Source organism: Tasmannia lanceolata, unplaced genomic scaffold (assembly GCF_043159265.1).
Source record: "Tasmannia lanceolata isolate RefF3 unplaced genomic scaffold, GAP_Taslan_0.1 ptg000008l, whole genome shotgun sequence".
Classification (NCBI taxonomy): domain Eukaryota; kingdom Viridiplantae; phylum Streptophyta; class Magnoliopsida; order Canellales; family Winteraceae; genus Tasmannia; species Tasmannia lanceolata.
Window position 1 is genome coordinate 65,428,838 of NW_027518685.1, and position 16,823 is coordinate 65,445,660.

At 38.2% G+C, this 16,823-nt stretch overlaps 1 protein-coding gene across 1 annotated transcript; it reads left to right on the top strand.

Annotated features, from left to right (window-relative positions):
- The first annotated feature begins 2,223 nt into the window (after window positions 1-2,223).
- Window positions 2,224-16,823, top strand: PDE338 (Nucleic acid-binding proteins superfamily). The gene is made up of 8 exons (XM_077389693.1): window positions 2,224-3,198; window positions 5,073-5,147; window positions 5,286-5,357; window positions 5,535-5,615; window positions 6,784-6,881; window positions 8,709-8,834; window positions 16,129-16,177; window positions 16,298-16,823. The coding sequence occupies exons 1-8, from the start codon at window positions 2,311-2,313 to the stop codon at window positions 16,478-16,480; spliced, it is 1,572 nt and encodes a 523-aa protein (XP_077245808.1). The 5' UTR covers window positions 2,224-2,310; the 3' UTR covers window positions 16,481-16,823.

A 16,823-nucleotide genomic window follows, 5' to 3' on the forward strand; every position in this document is an offset into this window, starting at 1 on the left:
TCTTCTGGCGAATTTTCTGATCGGATTTCAGTGAGCTTTGGTAAGTGTTTCTTTTTTGAAAAATTGGAGGGAAAAACCACCCCAAAGGAACCAACCTCAGGAACCTCTCCAATTTTCTAGAGCTATGGCCTATTTATAGGCATAAATGGGAGGGAAAATTTCTGCACTCGAAAAGTGCTTACAGATCTAATTTTCGTATGATTGAAATTTCGCGCACAAATTTCGTATGATTTAGAATCATACGAATACAAATTTCGCAAAAAAGCAAATTTCACCAAACTTTTAGAAATTCGTACATTTCTAAAATGTACGAAATCAAATTCGTACGTATTTACACATACAAAATTAGTTTCGTACACCTAAAAATGTACGAAAATTCAGCAAAGGTTCAACTGGGTCTCAAAAACTGGCTAGCTTTCTACTGTTTTGCTAGTTTTTGGCTCGATCTCAGGGATCTCAGATATACAAGCTCATGGTTATGGTCGTAAACTGATTGGGTCAAACTTTGTACCGGATTTGGGTGATATTTGGGTTCAAACAAAAGGTTATTGTGTAGGAATTCTTCCCACTATTTATATCTATAATAGTTCTATTGTCCAGGAAATACCAAAACTCCCCGGTTCTCATGCCGGAGATACTATAACACAAGGGTAAGCATCAACTCTCTTAGCACGGATTCATCATTGGAATCATCATCGCGCCAAAAAACTATTATCAGTCCGAACTTGGAAAAATGGGTTGTCTACAGGTATGTGTTAATTACGAGATTTCTATTTTATGATTATTTAGTCTAGCTTTTAGGTTTTATCTATGTTACTTTAGAAGTATGACTTATTAGTTGCTCATGCCTTAAGTTAGCTTTTAGGGTTTCTTATTCTTATAATAGACTTTTTTGAATTATTGAATGAAAATGGCCTTTAGCCTTTTGAAATCTTTGAGGACTTATGAGTATTTTCCAATTTCACTCGGAGAAACTCGACTTTAATGGGATCGAAGTAAATATCTCCCCCTTTGACAGTGATTGAAGTAATATATTATCTACGGAGGTGATTGAAGGGCCCATTTTCTGTTATTTTATCTATTTTACCTCCGCTGCCGCACAATGATGAACCTCTAGGTTTGTAGGATTGCATCATATCCTCTGTGAGATATTTTCCATTAATGATACTATTCCCCATGAGTGTATCAAGTCAGGTTTTATTTTATCCTTGGATAGCCTTGCTATTCTCTGTTCACATGAATAAAATATTACCAATAAAATTGGTGAAAAGCAGAGAAGATAATTTCGGATTTACTTACCTAACATGACAATGATCTATGTGAGATCTTTTCCATTTATGGGATTAATCGCATAGAGATGTCGGGTTTTATTTTAGGGAAGTGATATATTCGCCCCTTTTGATCACCTGGAACACCCCCTGTCAGTGTTTGTGGCAATCAGGGGCATTGAATTCTTCTGACATAAGTACAACAACCCCTCTTTAGTCATTGATACACTGACAGGGGGTGTTCTCGGTGATCAAAAGGGGCGGATATATCATTTTCCTTATTTTATCCTTGAATAGACTTGCTATCCTATGTTCACGTAAATAAAATGGATTTGCTAGGGAATTTTATTGAAAATCATTTCGCGGCTAACTTTTGCATGAAAGAGCAGCCATCTCAAATGAATTAAGGGCCCGTTTGGATGCCGAGAAGATTTTGATTTTGATTTCTCACATTTGCAGCAAATTTTGCGTTGTGATTTGGATCCGGATCAAATCCTTGGATTTTCCAATCAGCAACTGATAGTGAAAAAATTAGATTTCCAAAGATGCTGTGGAAATAAGTAAATGGAAATCCAAAGATCTAGCAGTTTCCTTCACCCTATTTGCTCCTCAACCTCTCCCCTCCATTAGGAAGTACCTCCTTCCTTTCTGTCTCCCTCAACATGAGTTGGCGGATCCATTCATTTTGTATTCAAAACTCAATTCCAAATCTAAATACAAAATATGAGGTATCCAAACGGGCCCTAATTGAATAAGGGAAAATCTGTTGAAAGGGGGCATGTGTGCCTGTTATCTAATGCAAAAGTCAGCCACGAAATGCATTTCCGCGAAATTCCCTAGCAAATCCCAAATAAAATATTCCCTGAGGGCGTTTTCAGGATGAAATTATCCAAATCCAGATTAGCCAATCCAAGAACATTTCATCCAAGGATTTTATAAGGCAGTCCAGCTAACAAAGCTATAAAAAGAACCGTAAAGCGAGTGTGGGCATTGGGGCAACTCCATTATGTACTCTCCATTTTCATGAAGAACTCAGGATAAGATGCAAGGCAATCCCTGTAATTCCCTCTCCTTCTTCTCTAACTCCCCTATCTCACCTCAAATCCCTCCATTCACAGCATTTTCAAGCAACAACACCTCTTCCAAAATTCACAAATACCCCATTTCAAAAAAACCCAACTTTCTCTCTCCCACCAGAAGAATCCCCAAAACCCTAGTTTTCTCCCCAAATTTCTCAATTCAGAACACAACCCATGTTCCATTTTCTTCTCTCAACGACCGGGTCGATGAAATTTCCCAAACTTCCGAAACCCATGTTGAAAAAGAGCTGGAATTGCTTGTAAAACCCTCACCTATGCAGATAGATAGCTCTGTTACAGAGAAAGTTTCGGATTCTCAAAAGCCTGAGATTGGCGAGGCCTTAACGCCATTTTTGAAGTTTTTCAAGGCTAGAGATTCGTCAGAGGAAGCTGAAGAAGAGCGTGAGTTGAATGTGATTGAGGAGCATAAAAAGGAGGAAGAAAAAAAAGAAGAAGATTTAGAAAGGGTAATTGTGGAGTATTATGATCCAAAACCTGGAGATTTGGTTGTGGGTGTTGTTGTATCTGGTAATGAGAACAAACTAGATGTGAATGTGGGTGCAGACTTATTGGGCACAATGCTTACTAAGGAAGTTCTTCCTCTTTATGGCGAAGAGCTTTCGAATTTGTTATGTGATTTGGATAAGGACGCTGAGGAATTTATGGTTTGTGGGAAGATTGGTATAGTTAAGGATGAAGATGCTTTGAGTAGAGATTTAGTGCCTGGTAGACCTGTGGTTGAGACGGGGACGGTTCTTTTTGCGGAGGTTATGGGTCGAACATTGAGCGGAAGGCCGTTGCTGTCGACAAGGAGACTCTTTCGGAAGGTTGCGTGGCATCGAGTGAGGCAGGTTCTCTTCTTGCTTTTGTTTGAATTTTTTTTTGGTAGATGTTGTAAATTGGTTAGCTGAATTGTTTGTTTGTTTTGGGTTCATGTTGTATTTTGTCTTTTCTTTTTATGATTGCTAGTTGTGATGTGTTTCTAGCTTCATATTAAAATGCTCTCAGACTTCATTCAACTAGTCCAAGAATTTTTCGATGCCGAATCCTGGTACATCGACCTTCATTTTAGGCTCTCTCTCATGGACCATAGGATGATCTACTTGGATGCCTAGGTGCTGTCCCCAATCAGTTCTTCCCCAATGTTTGGTTCTTGTCGGAATTGGACAAGATTAATGGATTGATATTTAATCTGGCAACCTGTAGCCCTCCCCATGTTCGATGCTGCAATTTGAATGGGATACTTAGGTTGAATAATTGGAGGCTGAATTGGGTGTTGGGCTGAAGGGGGCAGAGAACCAACTGTCCTAGGTCTCGGGTTACTTCTTGATTTGCCGACAGAATCAAAGGACTGTTTCCCAGCATACTCCTGGTTTGGTGCTTCTGCAATCTTGGAAGCTTTGTTAGAGATTTTCAAAATGCAAAGTGATATTTGAAAATTAAAATGATTTTACAAGTTTTTAATTTTAAATATAAAAACAATTTTCAGAGAGGGCCGGTAGACTGGGATATCCCGGGCGACCGCAGATTGGTTACTGGAAACTTAATTGATTTCCAGGGAGGTGTCGGAGGTCGACCGCGGTTTTTTGGATCGTAAAAATAAAATGGACAGAAGTATGCCGGCGAGCGACCGCGGTAGCTCGGTCGACCGCGACTGTTCGAAAAACTATCCGTTGGGAGAAAATAGATATGACTTTTCACTTCCGTTTTTCATCCTTTCTTCATGTCTTTTCTTTCCCAAGAATCATGGATGTTTTTCAAACACAAAGGACACTTTGTGGGTGATCCAAGACACTTAAATCACAAAGAGTTGTGATCGAATGGTCATTATTCAAACCAATCAAAGGGATGTCTTGAAGAGATGTTTCTCTTGAAGAATAGACATCTAGTGCTCTATAATAAGAGCAGAAATCTGTCTTTTCATGTATGAAAAAAACAGTTATTGCTGTGCAATCTTGTTTTCTCTCTCAAAGCAATCTCTCTATTACTAGTATTTCAAGTTAATTGTTCATAAAAACAGAACACTAAAATCTGTTTTGTGCAGAAAACAGATTTTAGTGTTCTCCAAGGCTTGAAGTTCTTAAAAGGTGTTTTCTGTTTGATTCCGCTTGTGCAAAGCGTCATTAAACAATTGTAGGATTGTCCTACAAGGCTTCATTGTATCTTGGAGGCAATTCGCGGATCCCCTTTGCACACAACTGGTGGGGGCGAATATTGTCTTAAGGAAAGCGATTACGCACCTTGAAGCATCTTCTTCTTCTTTTCATATCCTTGACTGAAGGACATTCCACCAACAAGCTTCACATGGTTTGATCCCGAACGTCGTCTTGGACCCACGGTAGAAACCCATAAACTTCTTGGCGTTCATGGTCTGATACCACATTGATGCTGCTAAGTAGGGCATAAACACAAAGATAATATAATTGCTAGTGGGGCTTTATGTGCCCACTGGGAAATAGTGAAATACGTTACTGTCGGAACTGGTTAGGTTCTGGTGCTTGATTTGTGTTGGGTATTTTTCTGCAAGATTCCTGTGAAACTGTACCAACTACAGTGGTTGAAATACCAAAATAGTAGTTGGGTATTTTTCTGCAAGATTTGTGTTTCTGTGTGCAGTCTTCCACTATTTTTTTCTCTCTTGGAGTAGTGTAAGTTTATGGACCTTGAAGTTCTGTTAAAGATCCAATCTGTATTCCTTCTTGACATCCTACTTTATTTCCTGCAGATAAAACAACTCAATGAGCCCATTGAGGTTAAAATTTCAGAATGGAATACTGGTGGTCTTCTTACAAGAATTGAGGTATATGTTAGTTTGACTTCATCTCTCTCTCTCTCTCTCTCTCTCTCTCTCTCTCACACAAACACACACACACACACACACACACACAAACAGAAGAGTATCTTTGTGATCACATTTTATTGAGAAATTGTGTTGCAGGGTTTGCGAGCATTCCTTCCTAAAGCCGAGTTGATGAATAGAGTTATTAACTTCACAGGTTTGAAAGAAAATGTAAATCTAAATCTCTTTGTGGGTCTTCCCCACAACAATTGAGCTCAATTACTTTAATATTATTATTTTTTTGGGGGGTGTTTTTCTAGCTATTTTGTTGTCATAAATGCTCGAGATTAGCTAAGCTCTCTGGTCTTAGATATATGCTCAGTGCATATTGTTTGTTTCTTCATGCAGGTTGGCCGCCGGATAACTGTACTGATTGATAGAATTGATGAAGCTAATAATGATTTGATAATTAGTGAGAGAGAAGCTTGGGTCAGTTCATGATACTTCTCCCATTTAGTTGGCACTAATTTTGATCAATACGTTGTTGCATTCGTTATAGCGTTTGGTGTTTCTCCTATAGTTATGACACTATTCCTTTCTATGATCACTACTTGTATATTGTTGCATAACTAGATGAAGAAACCAATATTTTTGGAATCAGAAAATAGAAATCTAAAAATTACCGTGTGGAGAGCCGAAAAAGGCCCATATACGGTTTGTGCTAACTGCTTGATAGATTTGATATTAAATTACGGTAAGCACTGAGCTGGCTCAGTGGCTTGATAGTTGTCACCGTTCCATTCCGAATGGAAATTTTGGGAAATTTCATTCTAGAATGGAATCTGAAAGAAAAATATCTATGAAACATTCCAGCCGGAATTCCAAAAAGTTCCTGAAATCCAGACTGGAACAAGGCATTACATCGGAACAACTTGTTCCATCCGGAACAGACCACAACTCATTTTCATGGCATTTTTTTCTCCTGATTTTGCCCACTTTTGTTGAAGTTTTCAAGGGAAGTGAGGTTCCAGTAAGGTATTTCACCTTCCCAATCAAATGGGAATGTTAAAATCCAACCAAAACAAAGGTCTCTTGATAACCTTTCTAAGATCATAATTATGCAAACCATATAATTCTTAAAAACTTGGAAGTAAGATGGCCCCAGGGTCTTTGATGAGGCAAATGATAATTGAATCTATGTATTATCTGAATGCCTTTTTTATCCGTAGGTAAGCTGGGTATTATCTGAAAACCTGATACCTACTCTGGGATCCTTCTTGTGAGAAAAGCTACAGTTTATAAAATGCATAACTTAAGTCTAATTATTACCATCACTATATACATTAAACATCACATAGTATATCAAACCTTCCTGCAGGTTTTCATATTGATTATACAATCCTTGACCTATTTTGCATCTTGTGAATCAGTGTCTATTACATATTATGAGATCAAGACATGCATACGTGAATTTTTGTAGGCCTTAACACTTGATTTCTTTTGCTAATTTATATGTGCATATTTGCCTTTTTGGGCTGTATGCAATTTAATCATTTGCTTGTGCTGTTCCCACAAATATGCTTTGAATTTTTTTATCTGTATATTTCACTTTGGTCTTCGCCTTGACAAATAGTATGATCACTTGTGTTTACTGCAGGACATGTTACACCTTCAAGAAGGAACACTTCTAGAAGGCACCGTTCGTAAAATTTTTCCATATGGCGCACAAGTGAGGATAGGTGAAACTAATAGAAGGTGAGTACACCCTGTATTTAGAATTAATGCTATTAATTAAGTAATAGAAAATTTGACTTTCTATAATATTTATCTGTACGGTTTTAGCGCAAAAAGTGTGTCACATGTGATACTTGTATTATGGATTTTGAAAATCTTCGTCTGACCATATGGTGTAAGGGGTAGATTAAACTTGAGATGAAACTCTTGGAAGAATGGTTCTCCTACCATCTTTTAGAAGTGTTTCTTGACTGTCTACAGACAGGTTCCTGATTTTTTGTTCAGTATAGGAGTCCGCCACAATGTTCCCAGAGTCCACATAGACGGAGTTAACAGTAAACATAACTTTGATGGGAGAAACCCAAGGAATCTTTGCTAATGGTTCTTGGGAGCTCTTCCATAATGATTGATTTTTTTGCGGTCCTTGGTGGTTTGTAAGATATGTATTCCTTGAGAATACCGTACAAGACAATATCCAGTCTATGTCTTCTAAGAATATCGCCAGAATATTTTCTACAAGATATGAAAATACCTTCGTTTGATTTAGCAACTTTTTTTTTTTTTTTTTTGAATATTTTGATTTAGCAACTTCTATTCCAAGAAAATAGTTCATCAAGCCCAAGTCTGTCTGGTGGGGACCATCCACAGTAAAGAGGTAGCCAAGAGAATAACTGTCAATTCAAAGTCAAGCGGAACCCACGTGGCACCTCCAACCCCGATTAGACTCGAATGTGAAATTTACCTTTTTTTTTGCCAAGTTCGACTTTGGTCAAATTGTCAAAATGGGGTATTTTCCCTTTCTTTGGGCTTTTGTACGGGTGTGTGTGTTGGGGGAGGGAGCGGGAGGGGGTGGGACACTTGAGTTGCTGCGGTTTTGATTTTGGGTTGGTTTTATTTTGTTAAAGCGGTCAAGTTAGAATCTTTTGGGAATCAAGTTAAAAGTTAGTTTCCTAGTTAAATTAGGGTGAGAACACATATTTCCCTTAGTTCTTTGGCAGGAGTGGTAGGATGATCAATGAAAGTGTTTCATTTGAAATTTCTGCTAAAATACACCCCCCCTCCCCCTGTCTTCCTCCCTGAGTCCTGAATCCTAATGAGATAGCACTCTCGTCATTGTCTCCTTGAATCCTAATGAGAAAATTTTGATTGGGATAGACGAGATACCCACTTACGTTGTACACAGTTAGAGATTAGAGTTAGGGGAGGGGAGAGGAAAGAAACTCGAAGGAGAGGGGAATTGTCATCAAAACAAAAAAGCAGAAAAATTAAATGTCATTTCTCTTTTTGATTAGGGTTTTTAAATGTTACGAAACTGCACCTCATGAATCGACATACATGTACGAAAATAAATATGAAGGGTATTTTCGTACGTTGATGTCCCTCATTCATATCTAGGACCCTCGATCGGATTTTCTTGCTATGTTTTGGTCACGATCCAAAAATAATTTTGGTCCTTAGGATATGGATTGAATGGACACGGTTCGGATCCCACTGTTGTGCCCAAATCCTTCGTATTAACATTCATATACTTTGGATCCATCAGACTATCTAGGTCCATTGACACCTCTATCAAAACAAAACTAACTCATAACCTTTTACACCATTCATTAGTAGGGACTGATAATAACCAAACTTCATTTCCATGGTAAATCTAAATAGGATCAGCGGCCTCATTATTTTTCTGTTTTTAGAGATTCAGAAAATGCTATTTTTCAAGGATCACCAATATATGTAATCATTAAACAAAAAAAAAAAAGGATCACCAATGTATGTAAACATCTTGAGTTGGCTCTTTTGTTCTTTCTTAATGCTTTCTTTGTATTCTAAATTACAGTGTATGTTTTGCAGTGGCTTGTTGCATATCTCAAACATAACTCGTGCCCGAATCAGTTCTGTCAGTGACTTGCTAACACTGGGTGAAAAGGTGAAAGTTCTAGTGGTGAAGTCAATGTTTCCTGACAAAATATCTCTCAGGTGAACACAGAATGAATTGATTTTTTTCTCTGTTTTTCCCATCATGACGCAATTTAGAAATTCAGGGTTATTGTGTAAATGCTTGTGTAGACATAAATGTTCTATTCCTACGAGGTAACACTCGAGAAGAGTATTTTTTTTCTTTAAAAATTTGTATGAAGTAGTAGCCTTCAACTCTACTATAAAATATAGTTTATGGTCATTGTGAGGTTGGAACTGTTAAATTCAATGAAAGTGGGGAGCTTCAGAAATTAGTAGATTTCATTATCATAAACTCAGAATACTTTCGTATGATCTAGTAGACATTAATACATTTGTGAAGGACTTTAGACTTATACCTCTTCGTTATTTAATGCACTCAGATAATTTGTTTAGGTGCGGTGCAATGCAATAGAAATCCAACTTCAAATGTGCATGTGTGTGATAACTGCTATGGAATGCATTTTCTTTGGAAATCTTAAATCTGATGTTTGCCTTTCTTTTACAGTTGCCTTCTACTTATGCTGCCGGGTTTGCTGGAAAATATTTTTACTTATCAAATTGAATCTTATCAAAATGAATCCATAGCCACTGGTTTTGCTTCTTCTTTATTATTATTTTTTATTATTCTTGTTGCTGTTGTTATGTTCTTGTTTTAGTCCATCTAGGTTTTTGCTGTGTGCAGTCATGGAATCAAACTTCTACTTAATTGCTATACTGTTAACTTATTGCAACTTGTCACCAAGCTTTTAATTATCGGTTTCGGCACGCATGTCAGTTGCCACGGAAATGGAAACATGTCTACTTTGGTCATGGATTTTGGTAAAAAGCTTGTAAAATTACAGAATTTTATGGAAATGCATGCAAATAATGGAAATTTAAGATGAAACTTTAGGAGATGCTATATTAAGCACAAATACACACTTAAAATCCATCACATAAGCAAAAGTCATCCATAATGGTTTAACAAGATCAAACACCTGATGACATTTGTTGTCGCACATGTCTAGAATAGTAAGGCCCATTCTAAATTGAAAATGTATACATTTGCTTATTTATATTTCAAATAAACACAAAATGTGCTAAATATTCACTCGAAATGAAAAAAAATTCCTCCTTTAATCGGTAGACCGAGTAAGAATAACTCACATATAAAAAGATCAGAAGCTAACATCCATATAGAATAATTTTTTTTTTCAGAAACATAATTTTCTCTATTTTTAAAGAATTTTCTAATGAAAAATAAATAAAATACTTATTTTTAAAGGATTCTATAATTCAACTCATTGTTGGTCCGCTTCTTGTAAATATTCAATTTCTTCCTCTCTTCTACTATCTTCTAGAACTCCGCCTGTGTTTTTCACAGCCTGTCCCAAGCCAGGATAAAGGAGGAAGGTTGGCGTCAGGTTGGCAGCCGGCCGAAAAACCTTGCCACTCTTCTACGAAAATTGAGTTTTTCTACTATCTTCTAGCAAATTTCTCTTGTTTATGCCTCCTCTCTAGCAAACCCCACTTGTTCTACTTCTTTTCTCCCAACCAGTCTTCCTCTACTACACTTCTCCTTTTTTTGGAGACCTCTCTTATCTTCTCGTCTCTTCTCTTATGTATCTTGTCTAATTTCAGCCATCTATTTTATTTAATCACATCCTTCAAAATAGAATCTTTTTTTTTTTGACCTCAATGGGAACATCACCATTTTTCCACCATTTTTTTGAATAATGGAAAATATATAATGAAAAGAAAGACCGAGATGGTCAATACAATGGGCGAAAAGACAAAGGAACCTGTTACAGTCAAAATCTATGACACGATATGGTAGTCGAAGGTGAGCTGATCCGACAGTCGAAGGTGAGCTGATCCGACTAAGGTAGGAGTGAGTGAAAGTTAATGAGGTGTTGTAGAGGCCAGTTCAGTACAGAGCTGTGTCCTGCACAAGGTAGCACCCGGTCAGACGACCAATCCGGAGTACTCCGGATAGGTCCTCTGATACTTAAGTCAGTAAAACGTATCAGATATGGAAAGTTGAGCTATGAATAGTAAATTTTGGGATTGAGAACCCTACCTTTGGATTTATGAGGGCTATTTATAGTGGGAGCCCAGGTATTAGATTACCTTTTTACCCTTGGACAGGTGTCAACCTGCAATTGGGCAGAGTTTGCTTTAATGCCATCTTTTGGGGTATTTTTACCTGTTTACCCCTGACTTTAGTGTATAATCTCACTTTTGCCTTAATGCCATGTGTCGACTGGCGATTGGAGGGCTCTTTTTACACCACATCAGTTGCCCCCCGATTCCTTAAGTCATTTTGGTGACTTGGGGAAGCTAGAAGGTTACGAAAGAGATGACTCGAGGAATAAGAACAATTGAAGGTTCACTGAGTCTGGCTTTGAATGAGATCTTACTCCCATGTCTTGAGAATCTGGATGAAATATATTTTTTCTGCATTTGTGATGAGGTCAGCCAACGTTGTAGGGGCTTCACACGCGACCGTGCATCTGAAGTCCTTGGAGTTAGCTCCAGAGAGAAGCGCGTTCATCGCTGCCGAAGGATCTAGGTTGACCACTTGTAGCGCTTCCCTGTTGAACCGGTTCACGAATGCCTTTAGTGACTCATTGTCCTCTTGTTTTTACGCCATCAGCGAGGCGGCTGTTTTTCGGGGTCTTCTACTTCTCATGAAATGTCTGATGAGATTGTCTCCTAACTCCGCAAAGGAATCGATCGAGCACGGCTTAAGACGGGTGTACCAGTCTCTTGCTGCTCCCATTAGAGTGGTGGGGAAGGCCCTGCACAAGAAACCATCGGAAACTTCATGTAACAACATCGTAGTTCTAAATGTTTCGATTTGGTCGATCGGATCTCTGGTTCCATCATATTGTGGGATCGAAGGCATCTTGAACCCGCGAGGAGTAGGAGCGGTTAGGATTCTTTCTGTGAAGGGAGGTTCACTTGTGAATGGCACTCTATCTGTCATGTTACAGCCTCTCGCCAGTTCCTCAGTACGATGATCTAGTTCGTCAAATTTTCTTTGGACATGGTCTGTTCTTTTTTCAACTCTCTTGCTTTTTCCGGGTGCTGTGTCGACTGCAGGGCTCGAGGCGGGAGCAGAGTACTACCAGCACTTCGCCCATGACAACGGTGCTCTGCCTGACTGGGGTGATCATTTCGAGATCGATGTCTATGGGTGGACTTAGATCGGCTCTGCAGATGATGATGTCGAGTCGGTGATGCTGGTATGCCCCAATGGGACCATGTCGGCTCGATGATCTGTGTTGCTGCACATAGTTCGTTGGAGCGCGTTGATGTGCAGAGTCGGCTCTTCCCTTGTGAATGGGTGGGGTCTCCGGACGAACTTGAGGTGGAGGATTGTGAACCAAGTTCCGGTATTGTTCAGTTAAGGCAACCATCTACTGGACTAGCGCGTGGTACTGTTCCATGGTGGGCGCTGCTGCTTGAGCATGTGCTTCGGGCCGATCTGAGGGTTGCCTCTCTATCTGAGGAGGGATTACCACTTGAGAGGTGAGACGGGGAGCTTGTGGAATATTCCTGGACTTCGGATGGGCAGCCTGGTTTGACCCGACTCGGCCGCTCTTTCTAACTACCATTTTTTCTATATGGGATGACTTCTTGTTCGGGTCCCACGGATGATGCCAATCTATTACGGTCAAAATCTGTAACACGATATGGTAGTCGAAGGTGAGCTGATCCGACTTAGGTAGGAGTGAGTGAAAGTTAATCTGAGGTGTTGTAGAGATCAGTTCAGTACAGAGTTGTGTCCTGCACAAGGTGGCACCTGGTCAGACGACCAACCCGAAGTGGTAACTCCGGATATGTCCTCCGATACTTTAGTTAGTAAAACGTATCAGATAAGGAAAGTGGAGCTATGAATAGTAAATTTTGGGATTCGTACCCCTACCTTTGGATTTGAGGGCTATTTATAGTTGGAGCCCAGGTATTAGATTACCATTTTACCCTTCGACAGGTGTCAACCTGCAATTGGGCAGAGTTTTGCTTTAATGCTATTGTTCGCAACAAATTTCACATGCATGAAAAAGAGAATCACACACATAAAATAAATTGGGATCAAATTTCCCTCTTGTGAGAAGAGGTTCTATTAATTTTGGTTGGGATTGTACACTTCCGGCTCTATTGGCCGTTAATTACATTTCTTGAAGAAGAAAACACTTCTAATTATCCATCAAGAGGTTCCCTATCTAAATACAACTTTTGTTAATTGTCCTCTAGAAAGAGGGATTTTTTGAAGATTTGATTTTTGTGAACAAACCTTCATAATTAATTTTTTAGGGAAATGTTATCTTTGTCATCTTCCTCCTGGAGGAGAAAGGTCTTCTCCCTTTAGGGAGTCTCTGAGAAGAGATCCTAAAGGGACCTTTAGACAAATATTTTCTAAAGGAATTTTCCTCCGTCTTTCTTTGTCTTTCTTTTTGGGAGCCTTCATCTTTATCATCCTTCTCCTGGAGGAGAAGGGTCTTCTCCCTTTAGGGAGTCTCTGAGAAGAGATCCTAAATGGACCTTTAGAGAGAGATTTTCTAAAGGGATTTTTCCCCGTCTTTCTTTTTGGGAGCCTTCATCTTTATCATCCCTCGCCTGAAGGAGAAGGGTCTTCTCCCTTTAGGGAGTCTCTGGAAAGAGATCCTAAAGGGACCTTTAGAGAGAGATTCTATAAAGAGATTTTCCTCCTTCTTTATTTTTGGGAGCCTTCATCTTTATCATCCTTCTCCTCGAGGAGAAGGGTCTTCTCCCTTTAGGGAGTCTTTGAGAAGAGATCCTAAAGGGACTTTTAGAGAGAGATTCTCTAAAGGGATTTTCTTCTTTCTCGCAAAGGAGAAAGGTCTTCTTCTTATCTCATTTCCGGAACCTTTTGGGAGAAGTCTGCAAAGAAAAGAAAAGGAAAACATTGTTAGCTAGTCATCTCTTCGCACCTTTCTTTTTCCTTTTCTTCACGTAGCTTTTTCTCTTCTCTCCCAAGATCTGATCCCCTTTGCGCAGCTTTTTTCTCGTCAGGATTGGATCAGATCGGATCCTCCTTTTCAAAGGATATTTCCTCCTATTTATAGAGGTTCCTTGGAGTGGTTGGCAACTGCCACCTCCCCCTTATCTTTCACTTCACGATCTCCACTTTCTTTTTTTAGGAGTCGTTGTGAATGCCACCTCACCCATATCTTTGGATTCCACGATTTCAACTTCCCTCACATAACATCTTTTTTAAAGTGGGTGATTCTCACGAAAGTTCAAACTTTAGTTGATTTAGGAATTTTCTCCTTTTCACGTAAGTGTTTTTTTTTTCCGTATATCCCTTTATTTTAGGGATAGCATAACGTAACGTGTAACCACTATTTTCCTTTTTTTAATAAGGAATTTTACTATTATGCCCTTTTTGTAAAATTTCGGGTCCAATAGCCATCTTTTGGGGGTATGTTTACCTGTTTACCCCTGGCTTTAGTGTATAATCTCACTTTTGCCTTAATGGCACGTGTCGACTGGCGATTGGAGGGCTCTTTTTACACCCCATCAGAACCAAACCAAGAATAGAAGCAAAAGAAGAGAAAACTCAAGGCGGTAAGGAATCCAACAATTCTAGCAAAATATATAAAGTTAAACTAAAGCAATCTTGAGTTATTAACTAAACAAATGAAATATATAAAGATGTATATCTATCTCTTATATACATATACATGTATATATACACGTAAATATACGCAACGTTCTGAAAATCGGAACCGAATCGTAAATCCTAAGGGGGTTCGAATCGTAAATCGGAAGATTTTTTTTTTAGATTTATATATAAAAATAAGAAACAATATTAAAAAATAAGGGGGTTCGAATCGTAAATCTGATTGCACAATGGTAAGATTTTTTTTAAGATTTATATATAGAAATAAGAAACAATATTAAAAAATATAAAAAAGGTAAAAAAGAAAAAGAAAAAGAGTAATTATCTATTCTTCATTCAAATCCATTAAATTAAATATAAAATTCTATGATTAGTAATCCATAGCACAAACTATATTCATCCTAGTATATTGAAATGATTTGCATATTAAAATCACAAACAGCTCTCAAAATCCAAAAAAGAAATAAAAAAATAGCAGGCCTGAATCGGTGAAATTAGAATTAGTTCTAAAAAATCCAAAACAAACAAAAGCTTTATCATTGAAAACAACAGTTTTCCTTCTTTGAGAGTGTCATGTCTTAATAAGGTAATTTCATACAAACAACAGTTTTCATTCTTCTTCTTCTTCTTCTTCTCCCGCTTAGAAGAACAATCTGCCAGTATATAAGGTTGTAGAGACCACGAGCAGGTGCAGCAGAAATAGCGAGCAAGTGCAGGGTAAAACATGATTTATGGGATTTAGGGTTTTCTTTACTTGTTTTTAGGTTATAAGTTGGAGCGGGGCGGGGGGGGGGGGGGGGGGTGTTTATATATGATATATTTCTAATTGTAAAGGGCCAGCCACAGAAAAACGGTACTGAAATCTATACATATCGACCAAAGGATTTCGTTTTTGTAGAGACAGAAATAGAAACATGTTGGCCATTATGTGTTGGTTTCGATCAACATTTAGAACCACGGGTGAAAGAGGTTTTAGATTATCCAATTAGCTTTATCAATAATATAGGGGAGGTTTGTTGGCTGTGAGGTCTTCAAATTAAAATCTTTGGAACTGAATGCTTTAGCTTATGGATTTCTCAATCCATATTTTCCCAAAAGTGGTGGGGTTAAAACATACTTATAAAAGAGGCTTAGGATACACGAGGTGTTTTTGTAGTTTTCATGAGAATATTTCCTGAGTTTATATGTCATCTAGATGATCCTTACTGATTCCCAACATTTACATTGAAGTTTCTACATTTACTGTTTTTTCTTGCCCCCGTGGATTAATTGGGTTTGTTTGTTTGCTCCCAAAATAGCGAAAATCAAAGTAAAAGGACATATTTTCCTTCTTGGTATTGTTTGGTTGCCATTTCCTATTCGCATGATAGTCCTTGCCGGCTGTAAATTTTCCAAATGCAAGTTATTTTAAACTGTTTGACCTTCCTCTCAAGTCAAGAGAAAAAGGAAAGTAAAGAAATGGGAATCTGCTCAAATAATATTTACATGCCTTTCATGCTAGCCAGTCTGCTATTTTTTCCAGCTGAATCATTCATTTCTTAGCTGAAACTGTTGGGGTAGTGAACTTTATATTACTTTGTCTGCCAAAAAACTTCTTCAAATAGAAAAAAGGATATCCAACAAACACCTATACCATTCAAGATATGCAAGGCCTTGATGATATTTTTACTTTGTGAGGTGCAGTATTGCTGATCTTGAAGGCGAACCTGGCCTGTTTCTAACAAATAAAGAGGTGACTTTCTTTAGTTCATTCATATCTTTTCACAATAAAATTGGAACTTGTTTATCTGAATCTTGTGTCCTGTTTGAGCACTATTTTGATGAACAAACTTGCATTTCATTTCATTGGCAGAAAGTGTTTTCAGATGCTGAAGAGATGGCAAAAAGATACAGGCAAAAACTACCCACATTTTCTGTGACTCGTAGGTTAGATCCCTCTCCCACTGATGTGCTTCCATTCGATGATGAAGCTAGACTGTACTCCAACTGGAACTGGTTCAAGTTCGAACGAGGTAATGGACGAGATGACTCGTAAAGAACCTTCTTGTGAGATTTTTCCTAGAGAACTTACGGCTTTTTAAGAAGCGGTCTTTCAATCATACAAATTCATTCCATGAACACATGGAAAAGATTAAAACACCCTTTTTCTTTAGCTGTGGGCAGTCATGAATTTCCTGGTTGCAGATCATGGGTAATTTATGTGAAGATCAATGGAAGAATTACCCCTTTTTTTTAAATCAAATGACTTGATATCCTTGTCCAGTCTTTCTTCAAGCATACATGTTTCATTGGAATTTTTTAGTTAGTGTTGTTTTATCTGTAATATGCCTTCTCAATTCCTTTCGGTGCAATTTAATTTAATTTTGTTCTTTTTACTA

Excerpts from the sequence above, each read along its gene's own strand:
- PDE338 (XM_077389693.1), top strand. The coding sequence starts at position 2,311 with ATGCAAGGCAATCCCTGTAATTCCCTCTCCTTCTTCTCTAACTCCCCT. Across the intron at positions 3,199-5,072 it reads CGTGGCATCGAGTGAGGCAG|ATAAAACAACTCAATGAGCC; the intron begins GTTCTCTTCTTG and ends TATTTCCTGCAG. Across the intron at positions 8,835-16,128 it reads CCTGACAAAATATCTCTCAG|TATTGCTGATCTTGAAGGCG; the intron begins GTGAACACAGAA and ends TGTGAGGTGCAG.